Here is a 26,459-nt window from a genome sequence, read left to right as displayed (position 1 = left end):
GGGTCCCTATAGGCAGGGTTAGATTTGAAATGTCATTTTTTTAACCACTTAGCCCTATATACAGTACTTCTTCATACGACAAATAGAGAAAATAGCCGATCAACTAGCTCACAACGTGTCGCATCGTGATGCGCTGTGAGCTGTCCAATCATGCTTGTAGGGCTGAGATTCAGTGCTGCTACTCACCCGGGAATTCTTTGTATATAGCAAATGTCCAGGAGAGTGATAATCTAATTGTGGTGTATATCTAATACCAAAATATGGTCAGTAGCCTACAGCTATACAACCCTAGCCTGACACTCAGCCTGAATTTTCATTTAGTTTCACTCCATTATGGCGAGAGAGTATGTTTTACCCCCTGTCCGTCCGTCCGTCCGTCCGTCCGTGTGTCCGTGTGTCCGTCCGTCATTCTGTCATTTTGTGTACAGCTAATCTCTGGCACCGTTGGCTTGATCGCAGCGAAACTGTGCACACACACTCCCTGGATGCTAGAGCAGAAGCTCTGCTCCAAATTTTTCACATGGGACTTTTATAGCGCCACCAGGAGGCCAATTTGTGCAAAACACATTTTTGGACAGTACTCCTACAGATTTTGGCCAAAAATCCCGCAAATCGGTACACAGTATCTCTATAGTCATTAAAAGAAATGGCTCAGATTTTTCATATTCCATCCTGATTGGCAAAAATTGGCTTTCAAAGTTTGCAGGAGTACTCCGTTTCGAACAAAATGCCTCAAATCATGAACACAGCATGCAATTTCTGTGAAATTTTGCACACACATTCCCATTAGGCAGAGGAAGAAATGTCATTTGAAAATGTTCAAATCAGCCTCATGGTGGCGCTGTAACAGGCCGATTCGTGTTTTTACCTTTAACTGCACCGATCAGTGTAAAACTTTGTATGCACACTCTCTAAAGGCCAAGGAAAAACCTTTGCCCTGCATTTTTCACATTTGCCTTTTATAGCGCCACCAGGAGGCAGACTTATGTAAAACACATTTTTTGATATTAAGCCTTCAGATTTGATCCAAATTTCACGCAAATCGGTACACATGATCTCTATAGTCATGTGATCAAGATGGATCTGTATGATTTTTCATATTCCATCCTGATTGGCTAACATTGACATGTAATGTTTGCAGGAGTGGCCCGTTTTGAACAAAATGCCGCAAATCATGAACGCAGCGTCCGATTGCGGTGAAACTTTGAATACACATTTGCACTACGTTGAGGAACAAATGCCACCCTTTTAACATTGGCCTGTTATAGCGCCACCAGCAGGTCAAATTTAGCAAAACAAATTTTTAGAACAAAATGCCTCAAATCATGCATTGCCGAGGAATAAATGGCACCCTTTTCACATTGGCCTATTATAGCGCCACCAGGAGGCCAAAATAACCTACCTGACCTGGCGGAGACCTGTGCTCCGAGGAGCACTTTTTCTAGTTCAGTCTGAAATCCCTCTCAGTGCAGCCGTTTTCTGAGATGGGGGCGTGGCCAAAGTGGGACTCTTTGGCGATTGGTTCATACTGGATTATCCCGATCCCGATTGGGCCGGGCCGCCGGTTAGATTTTCAACCAAGAAAACCCTGCTTTCTACAGCATCACCAGACCCTTAATACGAGGCTAGCGATTCAGGGGCTGCAGCCAGGCTAATACAACCCCAATACATACTGTTGCTTTTCAAGAAAAAGAAAAAAGAATGTTCCATTGCATTAAATGTAGTTATTAATTAGTCACAAGCTCTCGTTAATACTTTTCATTGGTTAAATATAATATATTTATAAAACCCACAGACAGACTGAACCACTTTCACTTTAAATTTTCTTTAAAATAGCAGATATTTTTGCATTTTTAGCTACCTTTGCGCGACACTCTTGTATGACGAAGTTGGGCATTAATTTACCAAAAAAACATAAAAAGTTGACATATGGAGATGCAACGTTTTCGCCTGACAGCAACTATATGTACTCTTCCAGTAGGTTTGTAATGGGTATGTATTGTACTTGCTGATTCATCTTTCCATTTCTTTGTTGCTCCCCTCAGACGGGAGTCGTAACGCAGGAGGGTGGGACTCAGTCAACCAGGGTCCAGTGGGCTGTTTCCACTCCTGACGAACAGGTCTGTGAGCCAGTCAGCTTCGACCGTGGACGTGTGAGGGCGTGGCTTGGGGATCAGAGCCCCATCGCGCCCGACAGAAGACGTTTCCGTTCCACAGGCGTGCAAACTGATTGGCTGGCACTGGTGAGCGCTAAATCACAATCACCTTTTATCACAATATGTTATACGATGTGATACACCCCACTTATTGGCTCTAACATAACTGGTTGCTTGTAAGACCTTTTGTGGTGTGTGCGTGTGCGTGTGTGTGTGTGTGTGTGTGTGTGTGTGTGTGTGTGTGTGTGTGTGTGTGTGTGTGTGTGTGTGTGTGTGTGTGTGTGTGTGTGTGTGTGTGTGTGTGTGTGTGTGTGTTTTTTACTGTTACATCTTGTGTACGAGTTCTATTATTTTGTTCTGGTTCCTCAGACGTTGTAGTGGAAATAATATAAGGTGGAAGAGGTGTTGCTGTGCTTTCTTCACCACTTGGTTGTTGTACACAGCAGCGGTTCTCTAACGTTTTCATGCCAAGGACCCCCAAATTGATACATATTTTGCCGCTAACCCCAATCTGAAAATGTTTGTGCCAGGGACCCCCAGAAGAGAAGATTTGTGTTAATGCAACATTTATTTCAAGCAAATAGCAATGTACAGTACATATAAAATATGGATAAAGGGGTTAAAATGTATTAGCTCATTTTGCTGGGGACCCACTGGAACCCCCTCAAGGACCCCTGGGGGTCCCCGGACCCCACTTTAAGAACCAATGTTAAACAGTACAGCAGCTGATACAGCTATGTTTTAACTGAGTCTAGAAACACTGCAGCAGACAAAACTGACCAGTGTCACTTAGGTTTTAGGACTGAGATTTTGTGCTGCTTCTTGTTACATTCTTTATACTAAGCTGAATGAAACATCTTTCCTCTTTATAAAAACAATTAAAAAAATACTGCAACGGCTTCATGGAATGTGAATATTGCTTTAGCCAGCATAGAAATTCCAATACATGTGATATTATGCAGGACTGCACCTCGGAACAGCCCACTGCTCAGCCTCTTGGAAATATTGACCTTATCGTCCAAAAATATGAATACTTGCACATTTCTGGCTAACCCACATCTCTTGGACATGTAAACCACTGGTTCTGAAAGTTAATACAGCTATTTTCTCGCCTATTTAAAAAAGAAATACTGACACATATTCGCTTATGGGGTCCTGGCACAAAATCTTTGGGGCCTGTGGTCAAATTGGGGGTTCTTGACATGAAAATGTTTAAGAATAACTGCTGTAAACTGTATATTAAGTCATTAGTCATTACACTGGAGAGTGAAATTGATTTACAAACTCAATAAAAAAAATTGTATGTATGTTTGTACAGTTGCCCTGCCAAGCCAACGTGCAGTAACTACGAAAAAAAAATCACTGAAAAAAGTGATTCAACTGGTCAGCCAAATGAGATATCGGCATATAAGTGATATTACACTAATTGTACATCTGTTCTTGAGGTAATTGTTTATCCCCCAAAATCACGAAGGCTAATTTGACCTTTGGGATACACAAATAAGTTGGTGTGTCCTAAAACGTAGTTACTGCACTTTGCCTTGGCAGGGCAGAGTATGTATGTATGTATGTATGACACACACACACACACACACACACACACACACACACACACACACACACACACACACACACACACACACACACACAGAGTACTTTTACTTTTGGTACTTTAAGTACATTTTTATGCGATACATTTTGAATACAGGACTTCTACTTGTAACAGAGTATATCTGCATTTCAGTATTGCTACTTTTACTTAAGTAAAACGTGTGAGTCCTTTTTCCGTCACTGGTTTTGTCAAACATGATTGACTTTTTTGCTCCTCAGACGGGAGTCATAACGCAGGAGGGCGGGACTCAGTCAACCAGGGCGTGGCTGGGGGATCAGAGCCCCATCGCGCCCGACAGAAGACGCTTCCATTCGGCAGGCGTGCAAACTGATTGGCTGGCTCAGGTGGGTTCTAAATCACAATCACCTTTTATCACAATATGTTATACAATGCTTGAAACACCCCACTTAAAGTTATATTATTTTGGTTGAACAAACAAAAAATATGTTTTAAAGGTTAAACCTCTATATTCTGTTAGTAAGCGTTGCTATAAAGTGTTTGTTCAGTAACAGGGGTCTCCCTCCAGCTCATTAGTAAACAGAAAATACATTTTCAGGTGGGTTGCCAATTCCATCCAATCAGGACAGACAACGCATTTATCATCTTAAATTTGATACGGCTACAGTATCAAATTTGTCCGCTAATGTTTTTGTTTCATCACTTCCAATGTCACTTGTTTATCTTGTAATATATGGTTTAACCCCCAAGAAATGTATACAAAAGGTTTTTCAATGGATTCTGGTAGTGTTTGGCATGCTAAATAACATACTAAAAGTTTACCAAAATATACGACCCAGAAAGCCGCTATTTTCAAGATGGCGTCCAAATGGCAGCCGGGAGCTTAAAATGGCTATATCTCAAATGGAAAAAATGTTACAAAGGATTTTTCAACTGATTCTGGTACCTCTATGCATGCTTAAGACCATACTACAAATTTAGGAAAATATGCCTTCCTTATATCTGAAAAATTGGTTACTACCGGCTTACTACCTAGAAAGGTGGTTTTGGTGTTGAACACAATAAATGCCACATTTATTGTGGTCTATTTTGGTAAACTTTTAGTATGTTATTTAGCATGCCAAATACTACCAGAATCCATTGAAAAACCTTTTATATCATTTCTTTTGTGGTTAAGTGAATTTTTTAAATACTGTATTCTGTATGACTTCTCTCTCCTGATTGGATGAAATTGGTAGCCTGGAATCCAGATTGATTGCTACGTTCTGCGTTTTTTTTCTCTCACTTCACCTCCCCGGGATCAGACCCAAAAATCTGGCATTGGTTGGGGTCTAATATATATACACATGAGGGAGCCAAACAACACGTCTCCTATTTCAGTGGGCAGTGTTTTCTAATGTAAAACTCGAGTCACTTCCTGACTTGCCTACGTAATTGGTGACGTTTGGAAATACGAGTCAAATAGGACCCTGGCCAGACTGAATAGCGAAGTGTGAAAAAAAAATCTGGATTCCAGGCTATAAAAATTTATTATATCACTTGCAGCACCTTTAATGGTATTACTGGTTGCTTGTAGCTTTCATGAACTAAAGATCACTAAACGTGTGTGTGTCTACAGTACATGAGTGGTTGTGTATTTTTCTACATGAGTGTGTGTACACGCGCGCATGTGTTGCGTCTGTACGTGATGACCTTGCTTTAACTGAGTTGAGGAGCACTTCAGCAGACATGACTGAATAAACCCAACAACACAGACCATGCATTCAGCCCACCATGTCACATGAACATTCTGTGTGTGTGTGTGTGTGTGTGTGTGTGTGTGTGTGTGTGTGTGTGTGTGTGTGTGTGTGTGTGTGTGTGTGTGTGTGTGTGTGTGTGTGTGTGTGTGTGTGTGTGTGTGTGTGTGTGTGTGTGTGTGTGCGCGCGTGCGTGTTAGTAAAAAATCTCCTGACCTAACATTTCACTTCATGCCTGTTAACTCCTACAGTACATACCGTTTTTTTCTTGGAATCCTCTGTCAATTCTGTCAACACACAACAGGGCATAGCAGTGGCGGCCATTTTGTGGTTCCACAGATCGAAAGCCCATTCATTTCTCCTATAACTGTCACGGTTGGAGACAGGGAGGTGTGGGACCCAAGTGCAGAACAGAGGCAGAGGATGAGGCAGAGGCAGGGTAGATCGAATACAATTATTAACCAAAGAACAGGACCAGGAACTTTTTTTGATGGATTGCATACTTTATTAGCAGTTTTTAAAAAAAAGCACAGGAAAGTGCAGTTCAATACAAGGTCAGCTAAGAGGATTTAAAACCCAAGAAAGCCTAAAGAGAGAGTAGGGTTTTACACTCCTTCACGGCTTTTGGTGGGGCATTCCACATTTTTGTGGCATAGCAGGAGAACAAATTCAAACCCTTTTTAGTGCCAAATCTGGGGAAAAAACACAAGAAATACACGAAGAGACTAGGAATACAGAACTAGGAGCAAAGATATGATAATAGGAAAAACAAACACTTGGAGCTAGCGATGAACACTGTGACATACATTTACAAACTAACCAGGAACAGAAAACACAAGGGCATATGAATACACAAGGACTAGCTAGACACAGGTGAACACAACTGATGATCAACACTGGGATAGGCTGGGGGACTGAGAGGAATGTTTAACAAACATTCAAATCATATACTTAGTTGACCGGAGTCCCCCCACGTCTCTATACTAGGCCCCCTCCTATTTTCGCTCTACAATAATTATCTTCGCTGAAAATAGACGATCTTCAAGCTCACAATGCATCCCGCTGCGATGCTTCGTGAGCTTGTTGATCGTCTAGTTTTGCCAAATGTTTGCCCTACAATGTTTTCCCCACTAGGCTTCACGTGGTTAAACAGAACAGAAGCATGGATTCTCCCTATCCTCCCAGCAAATATTGATATTCTGTACTTTATTTGCCCCACTATAGGTAAAAGGGAATGATTCCAGACATTCTCCTTATCAAGGTAGTCTGGTGTATTAAGCTATCAAGAGGAACAAAATGAACTTTTTATCATATTTAAACAACAAAACATAAACATTAGCATTCACTGGCATACATGCACGTGTGCCCCCCCCCCCCCACCCCCCCCCCCCACACACACACACACACACCACACACACACACACCTTTTAAACCACCTTGTTTTCAGGTTGTTGTTTTTTACATGGGGTGCTCAGTACACTTCAGTATCTATATTTATCTAATAAATATTTCCCATTCGTAGGACAATTCAGTTCATGCAAAAGTGCAAGAGTGCAAAAAAAAAAAAAGTGTCATTTGCTTTTAAGGTCAGGATTGTGAGCTTGTACTGTAGTTTGTCTATTTTCGAATAGCCGAAGTATAAAATAGGGCTTATGTTGTTAATGTATGTTTTGCATTGACAACTAAATCTGCAAAGTAACTAGTAACTAAAGCTGTCAAATAACTGTAGTGGAGTAAAAAGTACAAAACTTTCCTCCGAGATGCAGTTGAATAGTATAGTATAGCAAAAAATTACATTTAGCAGAAATTTTTACTTTTTTATACAGTACGGAATACATTTACTTTACCCACTGATGTCAGGACAGCAGAGTCATTGCCCATCTTTCGCCGCAGGGCTGAAAACCCACTCTTCAGGAAAAGCCTACTTGTTGTTAACTAGTTGTACGAGCTCTTGTTTTATTGTTTTATTGGATCTTGTTTATTCGATACACTCATTTGTTTTAGCTCTTGCTCATTTGATTTTCCTATTTGTCTCATCTGTTTAAGAAAGTAGGTAGCTGATATATTGCACTTTTACCATAGCGCTAGGTATACTCTTAGTTGCTTGTTTTAGAAGAGAATGCACTTAATACTTCTGGTGATTAGTAGTCTCCTTGCTAATGCCTACCTATGTTGAATGCACTTATTGTAAGTCGCTTTGGATAAAAGCGTCTGCTAAATGACTGTAATGTAATGTAATGTACTTGCTTACTTTCCCCCACTGACTGAGGTGTTATGCCACTCTGGCATTGCAAATTGAAACATACCTGTGCAGCCGCTATAGAAGGTCCCCAATCCCCGCACTGTCAAGTAAGCTCATTGTGGCCTCCGCTTTGTTTTGCTTTGTAAAGATTTTAGTAGATTGCCTTTGCGGCCATTTTTATGACTGTACACAGATTAGAATTCATTGGCTCTAGCAGTTATTCCTCTCTTTTTGCGGCATTAAGCTCCCAAAGTATCAATTTTTACACGTCCCATCCATCTTGGCAAGCAGTAAACAAATGCATAAATTGTTGATTTATAAAAGTGTCTGGCTGCCTTGGTCTCCCATTTAAACTGTGGCCATAAAAAAAAGTTCAGGACTAACTTTGTAACTTGAAGTCTTTTTTTTTGGTGTCTTTTCCCATGGCTGTCTACTTGTTTACCTGTCTGTTTATTGGTTCAGATACTATGTCGGTCTGTCCATTATTGTTATGCTATTGTTTGGCTCCCTCATGTGTATATATATTAGACCCCAACCAATGCCTTTTTTTGGGGTCCGATCCCGATTTTGGAGAGTCCTAGAGTGTTGATTTACCATCCAATCAATTTGAAAAACTTTGACTTGATTATAATTTGTACTGGAGAACATTTAACTTAAGCAAACAAATGGAAAATAATCACAAATAACTTTTTGATAGATTTGTTTATGTATATTAAACTTCAATATACGAAAAGAACATTCAACTTTAATTATACAATGAACAGGTAAATATAAAATTAAAAAATGCTGATATATAAGCTCACGACGCGTCACGGTGCGATGCCTTGCAAGCTTATAGATCAACTGTCTGGTAATGCTGGCTGGTAGGACACAAAGGTGATTCATCCTGACCCCTCTGCATAACAGATCGAGTCGACCTTCCATATTCTGTTCCAATGTGCTGTTTCATTCTGTAGCATGCAGTCCCAAACTACACTACAGTATCTTGTCCTTGTTCCGTCTCTCCCTAACTTCCTACCTACCTACCTACTGGTTCTCTTTAACTGTTTTACGGCCAAGTTAACATTTCTTAAACTCTTAGTCTAGGTATGTGTAGTGGGTTTTAGATGTTGCTTTTTGTCCTAGGCTGAAGTTGTACTTTGTTCCCTGTCATCTGGACCTTTTTTGGAATATAACTTTAGTTTTTACAGGGTTAAAGGTCTGACAGAACCTTTCAAGCAGAGCCAGGTTTTTCTGTAGACGCTCTTCTGTTGGTGACAGCAAAACCAGGTTGCCTGCTTAAATGAAGAATTAGATTTAAGTCATGTGAAGTGAGACTAGGAGCAGCAGATTGTGCTAATAACTTGCCAATTCATTAATATAAACATAGAGGGTCAGAGAGATTGGGTGAAGTATGCCGTTTGTATTCATTTATTTAATTAGTTCATTAATTTTCCCCCTGCACTATACTTTCCAATAACTAATACAAGTTGAGTCATTTATTTAGTCACAAAGCAGGCAAATGTTGTTTTTGTTTTGGTTTACATGGTAATGGAGTGGAGTGTAGAGGGTGAAAATTTGGTGCCATGTCCCGGCAATTTGGTAAGAATCCAATTTGGTCTTTACTCACATTGTGCTGCATAAGCATAAGTATGAGCCTTGTGTTCAAAATGCCATCCCCCACATTACTGTTCACATGCCTCTAGTTATTGGGGTTACATTTGTCTCTACTATTGAATATGGGAGTGAAACTGTGGTGGTTAGAGTACTGGAAATATGTATTCAAGTAAAATACAACTACTCCCGTAAGAAATTACTTAGGTAAATACACAAGTTACCATTTCAGAAACCTACTCAAGTAAAAGTAAAAAGTACTCAAAATCAAAAACAGCAGCATAGGCTAAATACATATACAGTATACAGTAAAATAGTACAGTATAATATGCTGTCCCGGAGTACAAAATGGGAATCACACATTCTGTTTTGTCAGTCAGGACAGAAATCTAACTAAATGCTCAGAATCGGCATGCGTGTTCGTGTGTCCCCCGCATATCCCGAGAACCGTCCGACTAATCTGCGTAAAACATTGCCGTGTGTGACGGCGAGAACCCGAGGGACTGATGTGTCCGGTGTGAATTCGGTCGGATCAGCGGATCTCCAAAAAAACTAAATCCAAAAATGTCTGCATTATTATTATATTGTTATATGAATTGTTATGTAATGTAGCCTAGTTGTTATTGTTAAAGTATGTCATAGACTGCCCTCCAAGTAGGCTACATAGGAGACTTAAGGATTTATAGCTGTTTTGGAGATCCACAGATCAGACTGAATTCACACGAGCACGGCACTCCCTTTGCTTCTATATGGAGATTTCCGATATCATCAATTTGACGTCATCTATAAATGAGCGAAATCTCGATGTCCCCCCCTCGATCTATGTACAAATCCAGAAATCTCAGTGTCTTTGTGTGTCTCAATCGGTCTACCAAAATAGACATACTGTACAGACAGACAATAATAAGCAACTTTACAATGGCACATTTATTGTAATAGATGTATTACATCATCTAAAGAAACAAAGGACTCAAAATACATGAAAGGCTAGATTCTTCATTTACAGATAACTTGCAGGTGTAACTGTAAGTAGTTGTTGTTTAATCTTTGGATTAGCCAGTGATTCACCTTGATTATCAAGTGATCACTTCTTCAAAACCTCAATCATCTCTGGAACAGCCTTGAAAAGATCGGCCACCAAACCGTAGTCAGCTACTTGGAATATAGGCGCCTCTGGGTCCTTGTTAATGGCAACGATTGTCTTGCTGTCCTTCATTCCAGCCAAATGCTGAATAGCTCCTGATATGCCAACTGCAATGTAAAGCTCAGGTGCAACGATCTTCCCTGTCTGGCCGATCTGCATGTCGTTGGGGACGTAGCCAGCGTCTACCGCAGCCCTGGACGCCCCCACTGCAGCGTTCAGTTCATCTGCCAGGTCATACAGCAACTTGAAGTTGTCCCTGCTCTTCAGGCCACGACCTCCAGACACCACTATTTTCGCACTGGTGAGTTCTGGCCTGTCGCTCTTGGTCAGGCTCTGTTCCACCCACTGGGACACACCCACTGGAGGGGGTGGAGACACCTGTTCAGGGACAGCGCTTCCTCCTCCTTCCATGGGTGCAGCTTGGAAAGCGGTCCCCCTCACAGTGAACACCTTGACGCCGTCGCTGGACCTCACCGTGGACAAGGCATTCCCGGCGTAAATGGTCCTGACAAAAGTGTCCTGGGATTTGATCTCAATGACGTCCGAAATGGCGGCGACGTCCAGCTTGGCAGCGACTCTGGGAATCAGATTCTTTCCGAAAGCGGAGGCTCCTGCACAGATGTGTGTGAAGTTGAACTGATTCTGAGTAGCCAGAATCAGTGGTGTTAATTCCTCTGGTAGAAGCCCTTTATAGCAAGCATGTTGAGCAACTAGTATCTTTTTGACCTCCTTGACCATACTGATCTGTTCAGCGACCTTGCTGCAGTTGGTCCCAGCAACCAGACATGTAATGTCCTGTCCCACTTTGGTGGCAGCAGTGATGGCATTCAGTGTAATGGGTGTCAGCTTGTCATTGTCGTGCTCTGCCACCACCAGGGTACTCTGACACCTCCGAAGGAGACTGCTCAGCCTCCACGCACTTCTGTTTAGTGACGTATGCATGGATGATACAGCGTGCGATTGGCGGCTGTCTCCTTCACCTTGTCTGCCTTCCCTGTCTGTCTGTCTGTGTGTCAGTCTCCTTATATAGGCTGATCTGATGTCACACACAACACAAACCGTTGCCATGCATGATTTGCCAAATGTATCTGTACTAGATGTCCAGCCGCCTGAACCGTTTCCAGCTGTCTCCATAAATGGGCGTGTCACACCTGTGACATAACCCAAGGCGAACAATGTGTCACAAAACATGACAATTCTCACCCGTTAACGTTGAAGCGTGAAGGGGACATGACGTTACATGTCACGTTTTGGGACAATTCGCACCAAAGCGGGTGTGAGATAAGCCAAGGGTAAGGGTCCATTTGGTTCCATGTGTACACTCTTGAGCTACAGACCCTTAATACTTAGGCGGGAAATTGCCGTTTTCAATACACGATAGTGCACTTGGCACAGATGTCCTTCATATGACCCTAATTGATAATCAACCTCTGGCCACGCAAAAATCCTAAGATTTCAAGATGGCCACCACCAGTTTTCAAAATGGCTGCAACTGGGCCAACATTTTGGACTATATCACTTTGCTGGGGCTGTAAATCTTTGATTTCCCCCTTATTTTAAAGGAGAGATCCGCCCATTTTAAGTGTTATCTGTGATGTGTCGCTAATCACTCACCATCATTGAAAGGGACGTTGAGTTATTCCAGAGTCCCCTGTCGTCCAGTCTGTCGACCCCCTCCGTTGGCATAATGGGAGCCTGTGTAAGAGTGAAAATCGTCTATTATAACCGATGCAAAGTTAGTTTTTTCTCTACTACTGCTCATCGTGGAGTCTCATGATACTCAAACGTGCACTGAATGTCGCGAACGAGCTATCGTTCGTGCCGAACGAGATGATGCTGGTTGCTTATTTCTTCCACAGACGCCAGGTTCTGTGGAAGATAACACTTAAAATGGGCGGATCTCTCCTTTAATATAGGAGAATATGTTCTGAAGGTATTTCTACCAAGTAAGATAAATAAAATATTAGGTTCCAATATGGCGGCATATTTTCCAATATGGCTGCCGATAAATTGCATAAATGTACATTCACATGAGCTTGTAGCACATGTATTTGTATTAATTACCATACACAGAATCAATTTATAGCACATTTTAAAGTGATTTGGTAGCTTTTTAATGACCTAGGGCAACAGACTTTTCAATATGTTCACCAATAAATACAAAAACTTATATATATATATGGATATTTTCTCAAACAGGTGCTGACCTTTTTCTCGTTCCGTGGAAGGACAAAACTGTATGGCATCTGCTGAACGCATGAAAGAAGCAAAGACCTGATGACTTTGATCCAATAGCTGATGCATTTTAATGAAGGGGGATCCATCTGAGGTCCTTCGACAGCTTTTTCAAGCCAAGTCTGTGTCTGGGTAGCTCAGTCGGTAGAGCTTTCACCTTCGGATCACATGGTCATGGGTTCGATCAGGATCAGTGTATGAGTAGGTACGGTGAGTGTGGCGCTCCACCTCAGCAATACCAGGGTGTCTATAAGACCCCTGCGTTCTCAGCTGATACTGACAATAAGTCTCAGACTTACTTAATATGAACAAGTGCAACTGCTATGACAACAACGTCAGTATCTGAGCTGCGAATCATGATGTGTCAGATGCTATCCTCTGCAGCTCTGCCTCAGATACTGACATTGTTGACATAACAGTTTCACTTGTTCAAAGACTTGGCTTGAATTAGCTGTGGATTGCCTTTGGAAGGAGGGAAGGATCTCAGATGGATCCCCGTTCATGAATTTGCATCAGCTATTGAATAAAAGTCATCGGGTCTTTGCTTCTTTCATGCATTCAGGGGATGCCACACAGTTTCGTCCTTCCATGGAAAGGGAAAAAGGTCAGCATGGCAGACAACTTCTCCAAATTAGGTTCAACACCTGTTGCAATAAATGATAAACATATTTAGCAATTGAGGAGTTCATAGTACTCATGTACAATAGAACTTCATAGAAGTAGTTCCTACAAGGAAGTGAATGCAAGTGAAGTGCATTCCAAGCAGGACATATATGGGGCCAGTCACTCTTGTGCAGTCCTGTTTGCCAAATTATGCCAGAAGCTGACACGATGTGGATGTAAAAAAGCATGTTCTGGACACTGCAAATGCTTTAAGTTTGGACTTATCTGCACACCCCTCTGTGGTTGCAGTTGCTAGTACACTGGCCTGTCACTTGCCCAGCCACCATTGTAAATGAGAATGTATTTATAATGACTTGATAACAAAACAAAAAGTAAGCACTAAGCTTTACCAAGCTAATAAATCACTTTCAAATGTTTCATAAATGGATTCTCTGTATGGTAATTAATACAAATACATGAACTACAAGCTCATGTGGATAAACCATAAGCAGATGCACAATTCTGCAATTTATCGGCAGCCATATTGGAAAACATGCCGCCATATTGGAACCTAATGTTATTTTTTATCGTACCTGGTAGAAATACCTCCAGAACATATTCTCATATATTTAAATAAGCCCCAGCAAAGTGATATAGTCCAAAACATTGGCCCAGTTGCAGCCATTTTGAAAACTGGTGGTGGCCATCTTGAAATCTTAGGAATTCTGCGTGGCCAGAGGTTGATTATCAATTAGGGTCATATGAAGGTCATCTGTGCCCTATGGTATCAATTTCCCGCCTTACTATAAGGGTCGTAAATGGCAATGAATCTAGCCGAACCTGTTCTAATGCTATGCCAGCCTGACTATGCCAACGTATCACTATGACATTGACCCATTGTCAGATTACTTAGTGCAGTACCCATTATCATAGTACTTGGAGGCCAGTCTATGACGTTAGTAATTGATGACATCAGGGATATCCACATATTTGGCATATACGTACTTTGAGGTCAGTCTATGACTTCAGTAGTATGACATCATATTGATGATGACATCAGGGATCCATATATGGAGATTTGTTGATCTGATATAGTTTGGAGATTCGCTGATCTGACCAACTTCACACCGGCCGCAGCTCTCAGTTGGGTCCTCTGCGACACGCGCATAGCCGATCGTTCGGCTAGTTCTCCAGATATGCAGGGGACGCGTGCGTGTTGGTCATTGGGTCTTGCTTCCTCCACCAACATAATTGACAACTTGAGTCTTTCTCCTTCTTTTTTTCTGTAGTAGTACAAATTCACTTGCTGTGCTTTTTTTCTGTAGCACTCCAAATTCACTGGCTGTGCTTTTTTTTGCACAACTAATCATCCTCTCACAAGCTACAGATGTGGATAGTGCAGTGTTTGTCTTGATGAGTCCTTTGTTCCACATGTCAGGGAAGTTGTCTGGCACCCAGAGTCAACTTAATTATGGACCATTCCTATTTGGTATCTGTGTTTTTAACATTTATTCATTTAATATTCTGCTATGCATACTTTTTCTGGCTGCAGTGCCTGAAGCTCTAGGTTCAGTTCATCTTCAGTAATTTGATACTCAATTGGGGCTTGATATTCTTTAATAGCTGATTTATTTGGTATTTTTCACCCAGCTCTGGCTGGGTTCATTATTTTACTATATAATCTATTTAACTTTTCCAACTTTTTTATATCTATATTAGAATTTTCACTTTGTTAAAATGTTTGAAAACATAAGTTATTTAAAAATGAAACGTGGAATTTAATTTCTTTTAAAAAAAAACATTTGAGGAAATGATTTAGGGGAGAAAAAAAAAAGATTCCCCAAAACGCTCTTTTGAGGGGAAAAACAGTCTGCATAGATTCTGCCGGAAATTAATCAAATGCATGGCTGTCAGGTGGGATGATCGTCAAGTTAAATCTGTTTCTTATTGCTCAGATCTTTGATGTTTCTTGTTAACAAAAAAAAGATGACAATGGTAAAAGATGGATGGGTTCTTTCAAGTCAAAGTCAAGTCACCTTTATTATTTATTTGGCACATTTAAAAGTTCTTTCTAATGGAGGCAGATGGTGGGACAGGATTTAATGAGACTATTCCAGAGCCTATGGGCACCTACAGGAAATGCCTGATCACCTTTGGTTTGAGGCGTGTTTAGGGAACTGAGAGGCTTTGCTGAGATGATGACCCGGGCAGAACGTGGAGACATATTTGAGCTTTACACAGAAATACAGTAGTCCAGCCGAGAGGTGATAACATCATGCCTAAAAGAGGCCTTAAAGGGATGCCACTTTTAATAGGGGCTGGGCATGTTCCCTATTCTGACATCAAAAGGGTTATTCCGTCTTTCCTACTCAGCCCCAGCCTGCTGGTCCTCGAGAGCGGATGTTTTCTCAACGGATGACTCGCCTCCTCCTGCCTTGGTCTCCTTCTTGCCCTCCTGGCCAGGCTTACCACCGGCAGCCTGTGGCCGTCTGCGGTGCTTGCGGGGCTCTTGGTGGTTCTGGCCTCCCTCGCCACCCTGGTTCTCTTTGCCCTCCTCTCCGTCCCACACTGGTCTGGGACCGCTTGTTCTGAAACGTTGGTTGCCTCTGTAGTTGCTCCGACTCATTGGTTTGCTGCCCTGGTCTGGACCTCCCTGATTCTCGTCACCTTCACCTGCTTCAGTCATCTCTCCTTGCTGTGAGTTGGCGTACTGGGGTCGGCGGCCATGGTGTCTATGTACTGCCGGGATAGGAGGGCGCTGTTGCTGCCACATATCTCCCTCAGTGGGACCGTCTTCACACTCATGGTCATGACCTTTGCTGCTGGATTCACCTTCACCGTTGTTCTGGTAGTTGTCCAGATAGTCTTGGCCACGGGGAGGGCCCTTGCTGCGGGGGTAGTTTCCGTAGCGATTCTTATCAGGGGCGTACTTGCTCCCTTGGACTGGAACACCTCCTGGGCCAGTGACATTGGCAGCCTCTGCTCCCTTCAACCCTTCAACCACATCAAATTCAACAGTTTCTCCATCACCAACACTGCGAAGGTATTTCCTTGGGTTGTTATTTTTGATGGCCCTCTGGTGTACAAAAACGGCCTCTTCTGTATCATTCCTGTTGATGAATCCATATCCATTCTTGACATTAAACCATTTCACTGTACCCAAGACTTTTGTTGCAATGCATGTCTTATCCCCTGTGGATGGGCTCTCTGCATCGGCAAGAGGCTGTGGTGGTTGTTGAGTGTTGGCCTCGTCATGCTTCGTCATGCTTACTGGTTGATAATGGCTTGTGCAGGCGGTGGCACTCTTATGTTTCCCGGCGGTAGATGGTAACCTGGGGCAATGGTGGTAAGTTGGTGATATCGTCTCTGTGTCTGTCCTTCTCGGAATCTAAACTACAGTATAATATTCACCTTTATATAGGCTGTTTTGACATCACACACAATACAGTTGCCATGCATGACTAACAACGCCCATTTGCGCAGGCGTTCTTCATAATGGCTAAATGTGAAAACCCATTTTCTCAAAATAAATCTACATTTATACTGTAATATCCTGAGGAGCGCACTTTTCTAGTTAGGCCTACCGATGTATTGACACATTTTTGACTGGGGTAACCAGTCCTACATTTAGCCTGCATTTCTTCAAAATGTGGGCATTCACTGGACTTTTTGCTGATTCGTTCGCTATTGATTCCCAAGTTCCCATGTTCTGGAGGGGCGGTCACAGCGCTCCTCAGAGCGGACACAGGTGACTTCTGCTGGCCGGTGCTTGTAGATCTACGCTTTTCGGTCTGTCTATCGCCCCCGGTTGGCCTGGGCCTCCTGCGGAGGTCGAGGGACCGCCCTGTTTTCAGACTGTTATCGCAATCATCACAGTCATAATTGACATTTATGTCATTTGTTCTTGTTTAACAAAAAGCCAAATTTTCAAATCAATTTAGAAAACTTTGATTAAAGTTTCTATTTGAGAACATTTAACTTATAAGCAAAACATTTGTATTGACACTTTCTAGATCTGCTATTTTAAAAGTATAGTCGGGAGGTTGCCGATACCAACATCATAAAAAAGTCAAATAATGAAAATAGTGGATAGTCCTTTCACAGAGGGGGATCAGCTCCTCTCTTATAGATGCCAGCTTCCTCCTGAGGGACTCTCTGTTCTCTTGTAGTACTGTATATGTACCTCTCTTAGCCCCTTCAAGGAGGCATTAAACTCCTCCTTGAGATAGCCACGCTGCTCTTTCAGCTGTTGTGTGGGTTATGTTTGGACCAATTCCTTAAACTCAACAAGCCCTACACACACCCTCCTGTGAACACATATTCTGCTTCAACAGAGACAGCGCACTTTCCAGCTCATTGATGGGGTCTGTGATCTCTTCTCCTCTGTGTGTCCCTTCCCTGTCTCTCAGCCGCTGGCCTTTACAGGGTCATGCTGTAGGTCTTTCTCAGTGGGTGCCAGGGCTTTGATATCGTTAAAGTCCAACTGGGCAGTTGGACTGCCTGGGAACATTATGATCCCTGTGTGGTAGACATTGGAGGTGAGGATCACGTTGTTACTAGGGGTGTAACGATACATTTTAATAGCGATGCGATACATGGTTGACGATACGATACATGGACGATATTGGTTCATTCATGGCGATACAGTACGATACGATTCAATGATTTTAAATCGATACAGTAACTATTTTGCAAAAAAATTTAATGTGTGGATAGTGCAGGTTTTTTAAGGGGAAAATGTATTATTATGGATAAACACAGTGATTCTCTGGCAAATACATGGACATTGTATTTGAACACATATGGACAAACCCGCACCTTGACATGAACACAGAGATTACACACATTTATCGATAAACCAAGTGTAGTGATATGTAAATAGAAAAGTAATTAAACCCCTCTTTCTCTTTTTTCTTCTTAAAATTGCTAAATACAACGCACAAGTACTTAGTATCGATACCATCGATTATTTGTATTGCAAAACAATTCGATATGATACAAAGTCAAACGATACGATATTTTGCTGTTTGCATATCGATATAGTTGGATTGTTGAAATTAAAATCGATGCATCGACACAGTTACTGTATTACACTTCTATTTGTTAGTGTCTTCCACTCTCATACGGTGATCTGTCTACCATTACAAGCATCTCTCTTTCTTATAGAATTTGTAATGTTTGCAGATTGCTTTGTGCCAACTATTAGTGCTACTTGATGAGGAATAACGCGCACATCCAAACCCACACAATGAGTTAGCTCACACACTGTTGGGGACCAGTTGAAAATTTGCCTTTATTGCACCCACAAGTGCCTAACTGTTAGTGCGCTCAATGAACAGCAGCAGGCTAGTTATGACTTACCAGTCTTACCGATCTGTGCATTGTCTGCTTTTAGAGATTCAGGATTACAGTGTTTAAAAGTTTGTTTGTGCTGCACTCTTCACCCCCAAAAATCTAAACTTTTCCTTGTTTAAAAACAGAAAGATTTCCCCCCCCTCTCTCTCTCTCTCTCTCTCTCTCTCTCTCTCTCTCTCTCTCTCTCTCTCTCTCTCTCTCCCTCCATCTCTCTCGCCCTATCCTCTCTCTCTATCCCTCTCTGTTTCTACCTATACTCCCCCCCCCCCCTCTCTCGTTCAGTCTGTGTCTCTGTGGAGTGGAGCCAGTTGATGAGCCAGTGAGGCTGATGTTACAATGAGTCCATTACCGGGCAGCAGACTGATAGAAATCCTCTCACAGCACAGAGAGACCATTTCCATTTTAAAGCTGTGCTGTGCTTAATTTCACCGTGCCGGGGGTTTAATTGGCAGCTAGAGAGGGAGAGAGAGTCGCGAGAGAGTGAGACGTTGAGTCTCTTGAGAGCATAGAGATATTAAGTGTGGTTGTAATGTGTACTGTAATTGCAGCGAGAACATCAATAAGGAGAGATAGATATATATATATATATATATATATAGAGAGAGAGAGAGAGAGAGAAAATGAGGAGGAAGGAAGAGACAGAAAAAGAGATTGTGTTGGCGCGGTGTGTGGGTGTGTGGGGTTATTCGGGGACATTTAGTGCATCTGAGGGTGTGTGTGTGTGTGTGTGTGTGTGTGTGTGTGTGTGTGTGTGTGTGTGTGTGTGTGTGTGTGTGTGTGTGTGTGTGTGTGTGTGTGTGTGTGTGTGTGTGTGTGTGTGTGTGTGTGTGTGTGTGTGTGTGTGTGTGTATGAGGGAGAGACAAGACGGTACATGCCAGATTTCACCAGGTACCATGATGCATTTAATCAGTCATATTTATCATCTATTAATTAGTCACCCCTACGGAGTTGATTGATTGAAATGTATTGTTGTTATCAGATTATATAATATTGTTAAGTATTGTCGCTGTTATTACTTTCACTATGGCAACCATTATTTTATTTTACATGCCAATAAAGTTCAATTTGAAATGAATTGAGATGCAGGAGACGCAGAAAAACTAAAATGTTAGTTCCAACCAATCAAGAGCTACATAATATATCCTGGAATAATCATGCTTACGGAAGCAAATGGTTATAAAAGAAGCACGTGGTTTCTTTTCTAAAGAACCATTTGAAACCCATAGTGTCCATCTTTTTGTCCATTAATGTTTCATTGATTGTAATGAATTAAGATGGAAAGAGATAATAAAAATAGAAGAAAGAAAAGGTTTTTCATTGTTTGACTTGATAAAAGAGAACACTTGTTCAAAGGCGAGCTAACAGTTGCTGGTAACCTCCTCATGCAAGGACGTTTACAAGTTGAAACAATGGAAAGACAGAAATCTTGTTAGCTAGCCCCAAAGCAAATAATTAACAAAGTGTGTCCCTTATCAGTTCAAAAAGGAACACATCTTTTAGTTTCCAAATAAGGGACGCTTGGCAACCCTACATTGTATGTATTCCCTAAGTAGCAGTTCTTGTCCAACCTGCCTAGCCTATTAGCTATGGTCCTCTTAACCTCAGATGATAGCAGTTCCACCAAAGCCACTAAGGCTGAATGAGGAATATGAAGCCACACCAATAAATCAGCACATAAGCCGGAAATATCATCATGCAATTACTTTAATTATACAATTATAATATAGGCCACAATAACAAATGAAAACCCATTACCAAGCAGTAGCTCACAAGCTCAGCGTGCGTGCGTGCGTGCGTGCGTGCGTGCGTGCGTGTGTGCGTGTGTGTGTGTGTGTGTGTGTGTGTGTGTGTGTGTGTGTGTGCGTGCGTGCGTGTGCGCATGAGTTATGCTTTTAACTAAATGTATACAAACAGTGTAAAAATGTAGATTTCTCAGAGCAGATTAGATTCACACCTTTGTCTCTTTTCAGTCGGAGGAGCACGCTGGTCGTGAAGAGGTCAAAGTTCCTGATCTACCAAATCAACAACTGTAAGAAAACAATTTCAATAATGTCACCCTGGGATAATTAGTATTATTAATTCATGTCTGTCTACCTCACTGCCTGCCGACATGTTTTTCAGTGCAGCAGTGTACAAACTTTGTGGTGAAATGTATATGTTTAAGTTAAATCCAATCTACAATAAAATAAAATAAACAAGCCCCGTCAGGGTATCCTCAGTGTTAATTGAACTCTGAGAGTGTACAAATGGAACCAAATGAACCCTTACACTCTTGGGAGTTACAGTCCTTGTAAGGGTCCATTTGGACCCCTGGTGGTCCCCGGTGGTCCTCACGTTGAGAAGCACTGACCTACAGCTCCTCTGTCTCTCTCTCTCTCCTCCATAGGAGGATTTCCAAGGGTTCCATTTCCCCCTGTTGGTTCCCCCCAGCCATCATCTACCTCCTGCTAGCCGCAGCGCTAGCTCTACTGGCCTGTCCGGTGTGGGCCCTCCTGCAGCCTGACTGTCACCGCAGCAACAGACTACCACCCAGCTTCCACTGGACGCTAAGATACGTCAACGGACCCCCGCCCACCTGAAAGACCACAGACACAACGTACGGAACTAGGATTTGGCCAGTGCAGCATTCACTGGCAGCCAATTCTATGGAGAGATGGTCCGCTCTTAAAGGACCACTCCCCCCCCCCCCCCCCCCCCCCCCCATTTTCAACCTATCTTCGAACTCTAAATGGTCCTCAGTAATGTTCATTTTGAGATGGCACCATTTCTGTATACTCACGTTGTGCCTCAGAGGAGGGCTGTGGACAGTTCGGCAACCTGCCTACCAGTGACATCGTCGGTAAGGCAGGTTTGGTCATTTCAAACAAGGTCTCTTATTATATTTGTGTTCTTGTGTTATTATTTGTGTTCATGCAAAAGAAATGTCTTCTGTTTCCATGCTCTTGCATTAATAAAATAAAAATAAAAGGTTGAAATCTTGTGTTTGAAATGGCCAAACCTGCCTACCAATCATGTGACTGGTAGGAAGGTTTCTGAACTGTTCACAGCCCTCCTCTGAGACACAGACAAAATACACATAAATGGTGCCATCTTATTAGAAAGGTTGAAGTGGTCCTTTAAGTACAAAGTCGGCACACAAGAATTGAAGCCTCGCAAATGGCCAGAACTCTAAAATAAAATGAAATATTTTGTATCTTTGTTCACCAGCCACAACATTCAGTTTGGACCACTGAATTAAGACAGCTTGGGGGACATCCTCGACCTAGACCAATCACAGGAAACTACACAGGTCAGATGACGCTGCTACGCCAATCACGGTTCCCACAAAAGTCTTGCCCAAATATGGAGTTCCACACGTCTCCAGACTGGCCTCCTCATACTGATGTCTTATTGATGACATCAACAATAGATGACAATGGCAGGTCATATTGATGATGTCATGACATCGTTCACATGGGCCTAGTTACAGATTGCACAGGGAAGCCACACCGTTATTAGGGGCTGTGTCCACAGAAGCAGTCTTATGAGTTGCCAGTGCCTTACTAAGCTCTCGAGACTGATTTTGCTAACAGCAGAATCTGTCTGCACAACTGCCTTAAACATGTAATATTGTTGTTAGTAGGGATTAACACAGAACCCGGGAGGAAGTGGACTAAGAAAGGGGAGGGGGCAAACCGAGTTTTACACAAAAAAGGAGACGGTGCCCCCAGAGTTATAAAACAAAGGACATAAAGACGTAAAGACGTAGAGCGCTCCTTTCCCCAATGCTGAGCATTGAATTTCCGCACTCTTGGTTTCCAGCGTTTTTTTTTTAGGCGGAGCGCCCTGGGTGCTTAAAGTAGTACTGCTCAGCAATGTCACTTTGTTGATAGGTTTGAACGTTGCGGCCTTGCGGGCGTCAGTAAACGCTCCGTGCGCTTGGTAAGAAGTGCTGTGGATATGATATCCAAAGCACCTCTGAGCTCAAAAAACACTGTCAGTGGACATGCCCCCTTAGACCCTGTCTTGTTGTATTTTCTATCTCTCATTCTTTAGTTTTGTGCTGGCTACTTTTCTAGTTGTTCGCTCCACCGTCCTCTTGCCTCTGTGGCCGTTGCTAGCGTCATTGATGCTTTTATGGCCGTTGATTTAATCAATGGACAGAGAGTTATTAAATTAGAGGTTTTTTGTTGATCTCGCTTTCCTATCTCTCTCTCGCAGGCACGAGCACCCTAGCGCTAGAAACCACAGAATGAAGCATCTAATCATGACATAATATTGAGACAAATTTGATGAATTAACTATTAACAAGACATCAAATGTCGGTTTGAAACTTCGAATTCCAAATCAGCTTTTTTTCAGCAATGGCGATAATGTTGCAATATTTACTTTTATTTTGACTAGTCTAATTCGGCGGCCACGGTTAACCACACCTCTCCAAACAACTCTATTTGGCACAGCGCTACTGCTAGCATTCAGGCTGTGCTAAGCTGATGGATTGGGCCACCTTACATTTCAGGCATACAGTTGACACTTAACATTCTGACTGATGAGCACAATGAGCACAACAGCCTGAATGTGTCTTTTCGAATCATGTGTCATGTTCACTATTCCACTCTGAACCATTATTTATTTATTTTGTTTGTTCTTTTGGTGAACATTTCCCCCCACCCTAGAGAAACGGTTAATTCCTATGAAACTATGTCCGGCTTCACAATGTCAAACAGTGTGCAGGACACTGCAGGAGGCTCTGCCTGAGGCCAAGGCTACTTAAACTGGTGCTTTTTTTTTTACGGTTTCACACTGGGACCCAAATGTTGCACTGCCCATGCTTTGGGGATCAAGTATGCTGTATGTACATAATATTGTATTCCTCTGTTAAAGTTCCTCTGCAACCCTGTTACATCTCCTGACCTACTTTTGAGTACCGAATGACTGTTCAGCACAAAATTCTTGTTCTAGTATAAAAACAGGCTCTACTTTCACAGAGCATTACTTGGTGTTTACGTTTTAAGTGATTATATGGGACAATAAGATATTATGTTGGCATTTGTAATTGTAGGGTGGGTGATGGCTGCATTCACGCCTGGCCTGAGTAAAAGTAATTAGACTGAGCTGGAGAGCCTCTGTCCGGACAGTTTGCTATCTGCTACAGCACCACAACCTCCAGGATCCATTCAGGGGGTTGAATGGGCATATGGGCATATCAGCATGCCCATGGGCATATACTGATGACATCAGGGTATCTCCATTTATGGGCATAAAGGGGACAAGGACTGACAGATACAGAAATCTCCATCTATGGGCATATAAGTCGGATTGGCGGTTTGACATAGGTGTGCTCTAGGTGTGTTCCAATAACATGGAAATACAGAGTAAAAGTAATAGCATTCAAGATTCAAGATTACTTTATTTGTTTTCCACCTGCAAGCAGCTTTGGAAAAAAACTAAATTATGTTTCTCCTAGTTAAAGACAGTAGAAATTCATAAAGTAATGAAATAAATAGTGTAAACCTAAATAAATACATCTTAAACACTTGAATAATTCATCTCGTAAAAACAAGCATAACCAGATAAAAACAGTATAAAAACTTAACGAAATTCATCTATAGAGTTCATCTCATCTATTCTAATGCGTAGGAATACATAGCTCCCAAGTTCATATACTAGGGAGATTGGAGTCCAAAAGTCTGATTGCCTGGAGAAAGAAACTGTTTTGCATCCTTTCCGTCCTGGCACTGATGATCCTGTATCGTTTCCCCGACGGCAGAAGGGAGAACAGGCTGTGAGAGGGGTGGGTGGTGTCCTTGATGATGATGTTAGTCGCTGGACTATCATGTAAATACAGAGTAAAATCAAGCATATCAAACAAACTGTCTAGACAGAGGCTCTCCTTGAGTGTGAGTGTGTGTGAGTGTGGCTGATTTATCCTGTGTGCGTTGATTAGTTTGCATCTGGTTGTCAAGCATCGCAGGGAAGCGATTCACAATTCTTTCCACGGGCGAACCAAAAAGTTAGTTAAGTGCTAGCACTGTACTGTGTATCGTTTCTAAAGCAACAGATCTTAGAATAAAGTAATCCCGCTCACTGTCTTCTTCATTTGCAATTCAATATTTACATACTGTGTACATTTTTGGGTGACCTCAAAAAGAAGACAAGTGCGATTACAGATTGAACCTTTTCTACAGAGTCTACGTCAAATACAGTGAGTAAACAATTAAGGACAGAGCTTACTACATCTAGCATGACGAGCATTTGAAGAATTTCATCCTAAAATTATTTCTGCCAAGAAAATGAGCGGTGGTAATCCGCCACATTCTTGAAGTAATCGGTTAATGACTGTCAAGACTTTTTTCCCTTGTCTAAATTGATTTACATCGTTATGGGAGTGAGTGTCTATAAAAAAAATTGGGCTTTTGCTCCATTAATTGCTTTTCTATTACTTCCATCACATTTCTACAGACAAGGCTGTTAAACTGTCTCGGTTCAAGACTGAATGTGTCTCATCCAATTGCATTTGGTCTTCTTGAACAAATTGTGTAACTCATGTTACACAATTGGGACTATCCTCTTCTCTTTTTAGAGAAGAGGATATTTTTTCTCCCCAACTCAAATCATACAGGTGCACCCACCGTCACACATAACTAAGATTTTTATTTGTATTTAGTCATTATGCCTATTCTCGATTTTGATCATGTATTCTAGTCCACTGTTTCCGAAAAAGTGAGTCGAGACCAATACGTGGGTCGTGGACCAATTTGTATGGGTCGTGAGTGAATTCCCCTTTAGGCCTATTTTTCGTTTCCTACCTTTTGTTTTTCTAATTATTATTTCAAAACAAATTCAAATGTTTTTTCAAAAGAATTCCATATTTATTTATTTTTTAAATCCATTAATTAGAGGGAAGAAATACTTTTCAGAAGTAGTGAAGATAGCAGATCTACAACATGCGATGCGACGTCTTGTGAGCTTGTAGATCGGCTATTTTCACTAATTTGGGTCCCGGGGAGACATTGCATTTCTCTATTGGTTCTCGAGCGAAAAAGTTTGGGAGCCACTGTTCTAGTCCCTTGTCACGTCTACCTCCTGCAGTTGGACGGTCCTAGGGAGCGCACAGACAACCAAGTGTCTCCTCCGACACGCATGTCGTCAATAAGGCTGCTTCTTTCCACATGACTTTGAGGAGTTTCACCAGGAGAACGCAATAACGCATGCGGAAGTACATGTTCCACACCCCACTGAACAGGTTGCAGAGAGTCGCTCGTCACTGGTGTCTGAGCAATGGATCACTCGGACCAATTGCTTCACTATGATATTATTCTTCTGCCTACACATTCTTTGAGACACACGTACGGGTATTTCGGGGCTTGGCCGAATCCGCCATTCCTTCACCGGTTGAAACAACACAGCTTTCACCATTGGAATTGCATTACGGAACGCACACATTGTTTCATTTTATGGGTTTATTTCGTCGTAGCACAACATATGGTGAAGTATTGTAGTGCAGGTGATTGCAACAACCACCGATCTTGTGAAAAGTGAAAACGGGACCGCCAAATATTCTAAACTTTCCACGATTCTGCCAATCATATTCTTTGAGACACACATCTGAGTTTTTGCCAGGTCAAACAAGGGAATCACGTGACGTTGATCCCCTTCCCCTATTCGCTCATACTGGGACATGATGTATGTGTAGGCAGAAGAATACGTCATGTCCTAGTATGAGTGAATAGGGGAAGGGGATCAACGTCACGTGATGCCTTTGTTTGGCCCGGGGAAGCGTCAGCTGTCCTGAATCGGGGTCAAACAAAGGTGCTTATTGGTCAAAAACCCTGATGTGTGTCT

General features: G+C 42.1%; 3 protein-coding genes across 5 annotated transcripts in view; 1 reads left to right on the top strand and 2 right to left on the bottom strand.

Moving 5' to 3' along the window:
• The window catches only part of LOC308086042 (nesprin-2), an 87,454-nt gene extending 62,399 nt beyond the window's left edge, over positions 1-25,055 (top strand). The window contains exons 10-14 of one of the 3 annotated variants that reach the window (XR_013933219.1): positions 2,046-2,243; positions 3,987-4,112; positions 20,606-20,664; positions 21,022-22,238; positions 22,270-25,055. Coding sequence is in view for 2 of the 3 variants with exons in the window: in XM_080429366.1 (XP_080285492.1) it covers positions 2,046-2,243; positions 3,987-4,112; positions 20,606-20,664; positions 21,022-21,214 (576 nt within the window). In the remaining variant the exon portion in view is untranslated. Of the gene's footprint in view, positions 1-2,045; positions 2,244-3,986; positions 4,113-5,801; positions 6,048-20,605; positions 20,665-21,021 lie in introns of those variants that run through there. The other 2 variants (XM_080429366.1, XM_080429367.1) reach the window with 2 other exon arrangements.
• Positions 10,364-11,383, bottom strand: LOC308085175 (electron transfer flavoprotein subunit alpha, mitochondrial-like; the record flags this gene model as incomplete). The annotated part of the gene is made up of 1 exon (XM_080428260.1): positions 10,364-11,383. The coding sequence occupies one exon, from the start codon at positions 11,381-11,383 to the stop codon at positions 10,382-10,384; it is 1,002 nt and encodes a 333-aa protein (XP_080284386.1). The 3' UTR covers positions 10,364-10,381.
• On the bottom strand, positions 15,645-16,544 carry LOC308085174 (Y-box-binding protein 1-like; the record flags this gene model as incomplete). The annotated part of the gene is made up of 1 exon (XM_080428259.1): positions 15,645-16,544. The coding sequence occupies one exon, from the start codon at positions 16,542-16,544 to the stop codon at positions 15,645-15,647; it is 900 nt and encodes a 299-aa protein (XP_080284385.1).
• Positions 25,056-26,459: the final 1,404 nt, after the last annotated feature.

This window comes from Gymnoscopelus braueri (assembly GCF_963280865.1).
Source record: "Gymnoscopelus braueri genome assembly, chromosome: 5".
Taxonomy (NCBI): domain Eukaryota; kingdom Metazoa; phylum Chordata; class Actinopteri; order Myctophiformes; family Myctophidae; genus Gymnoscopelus; species Gymnoscopelus braueri.
Note: the sequence above shows the minus strand (reverse complement) of the source record. Positions and strands in the feature narration are given on the sequence as shown.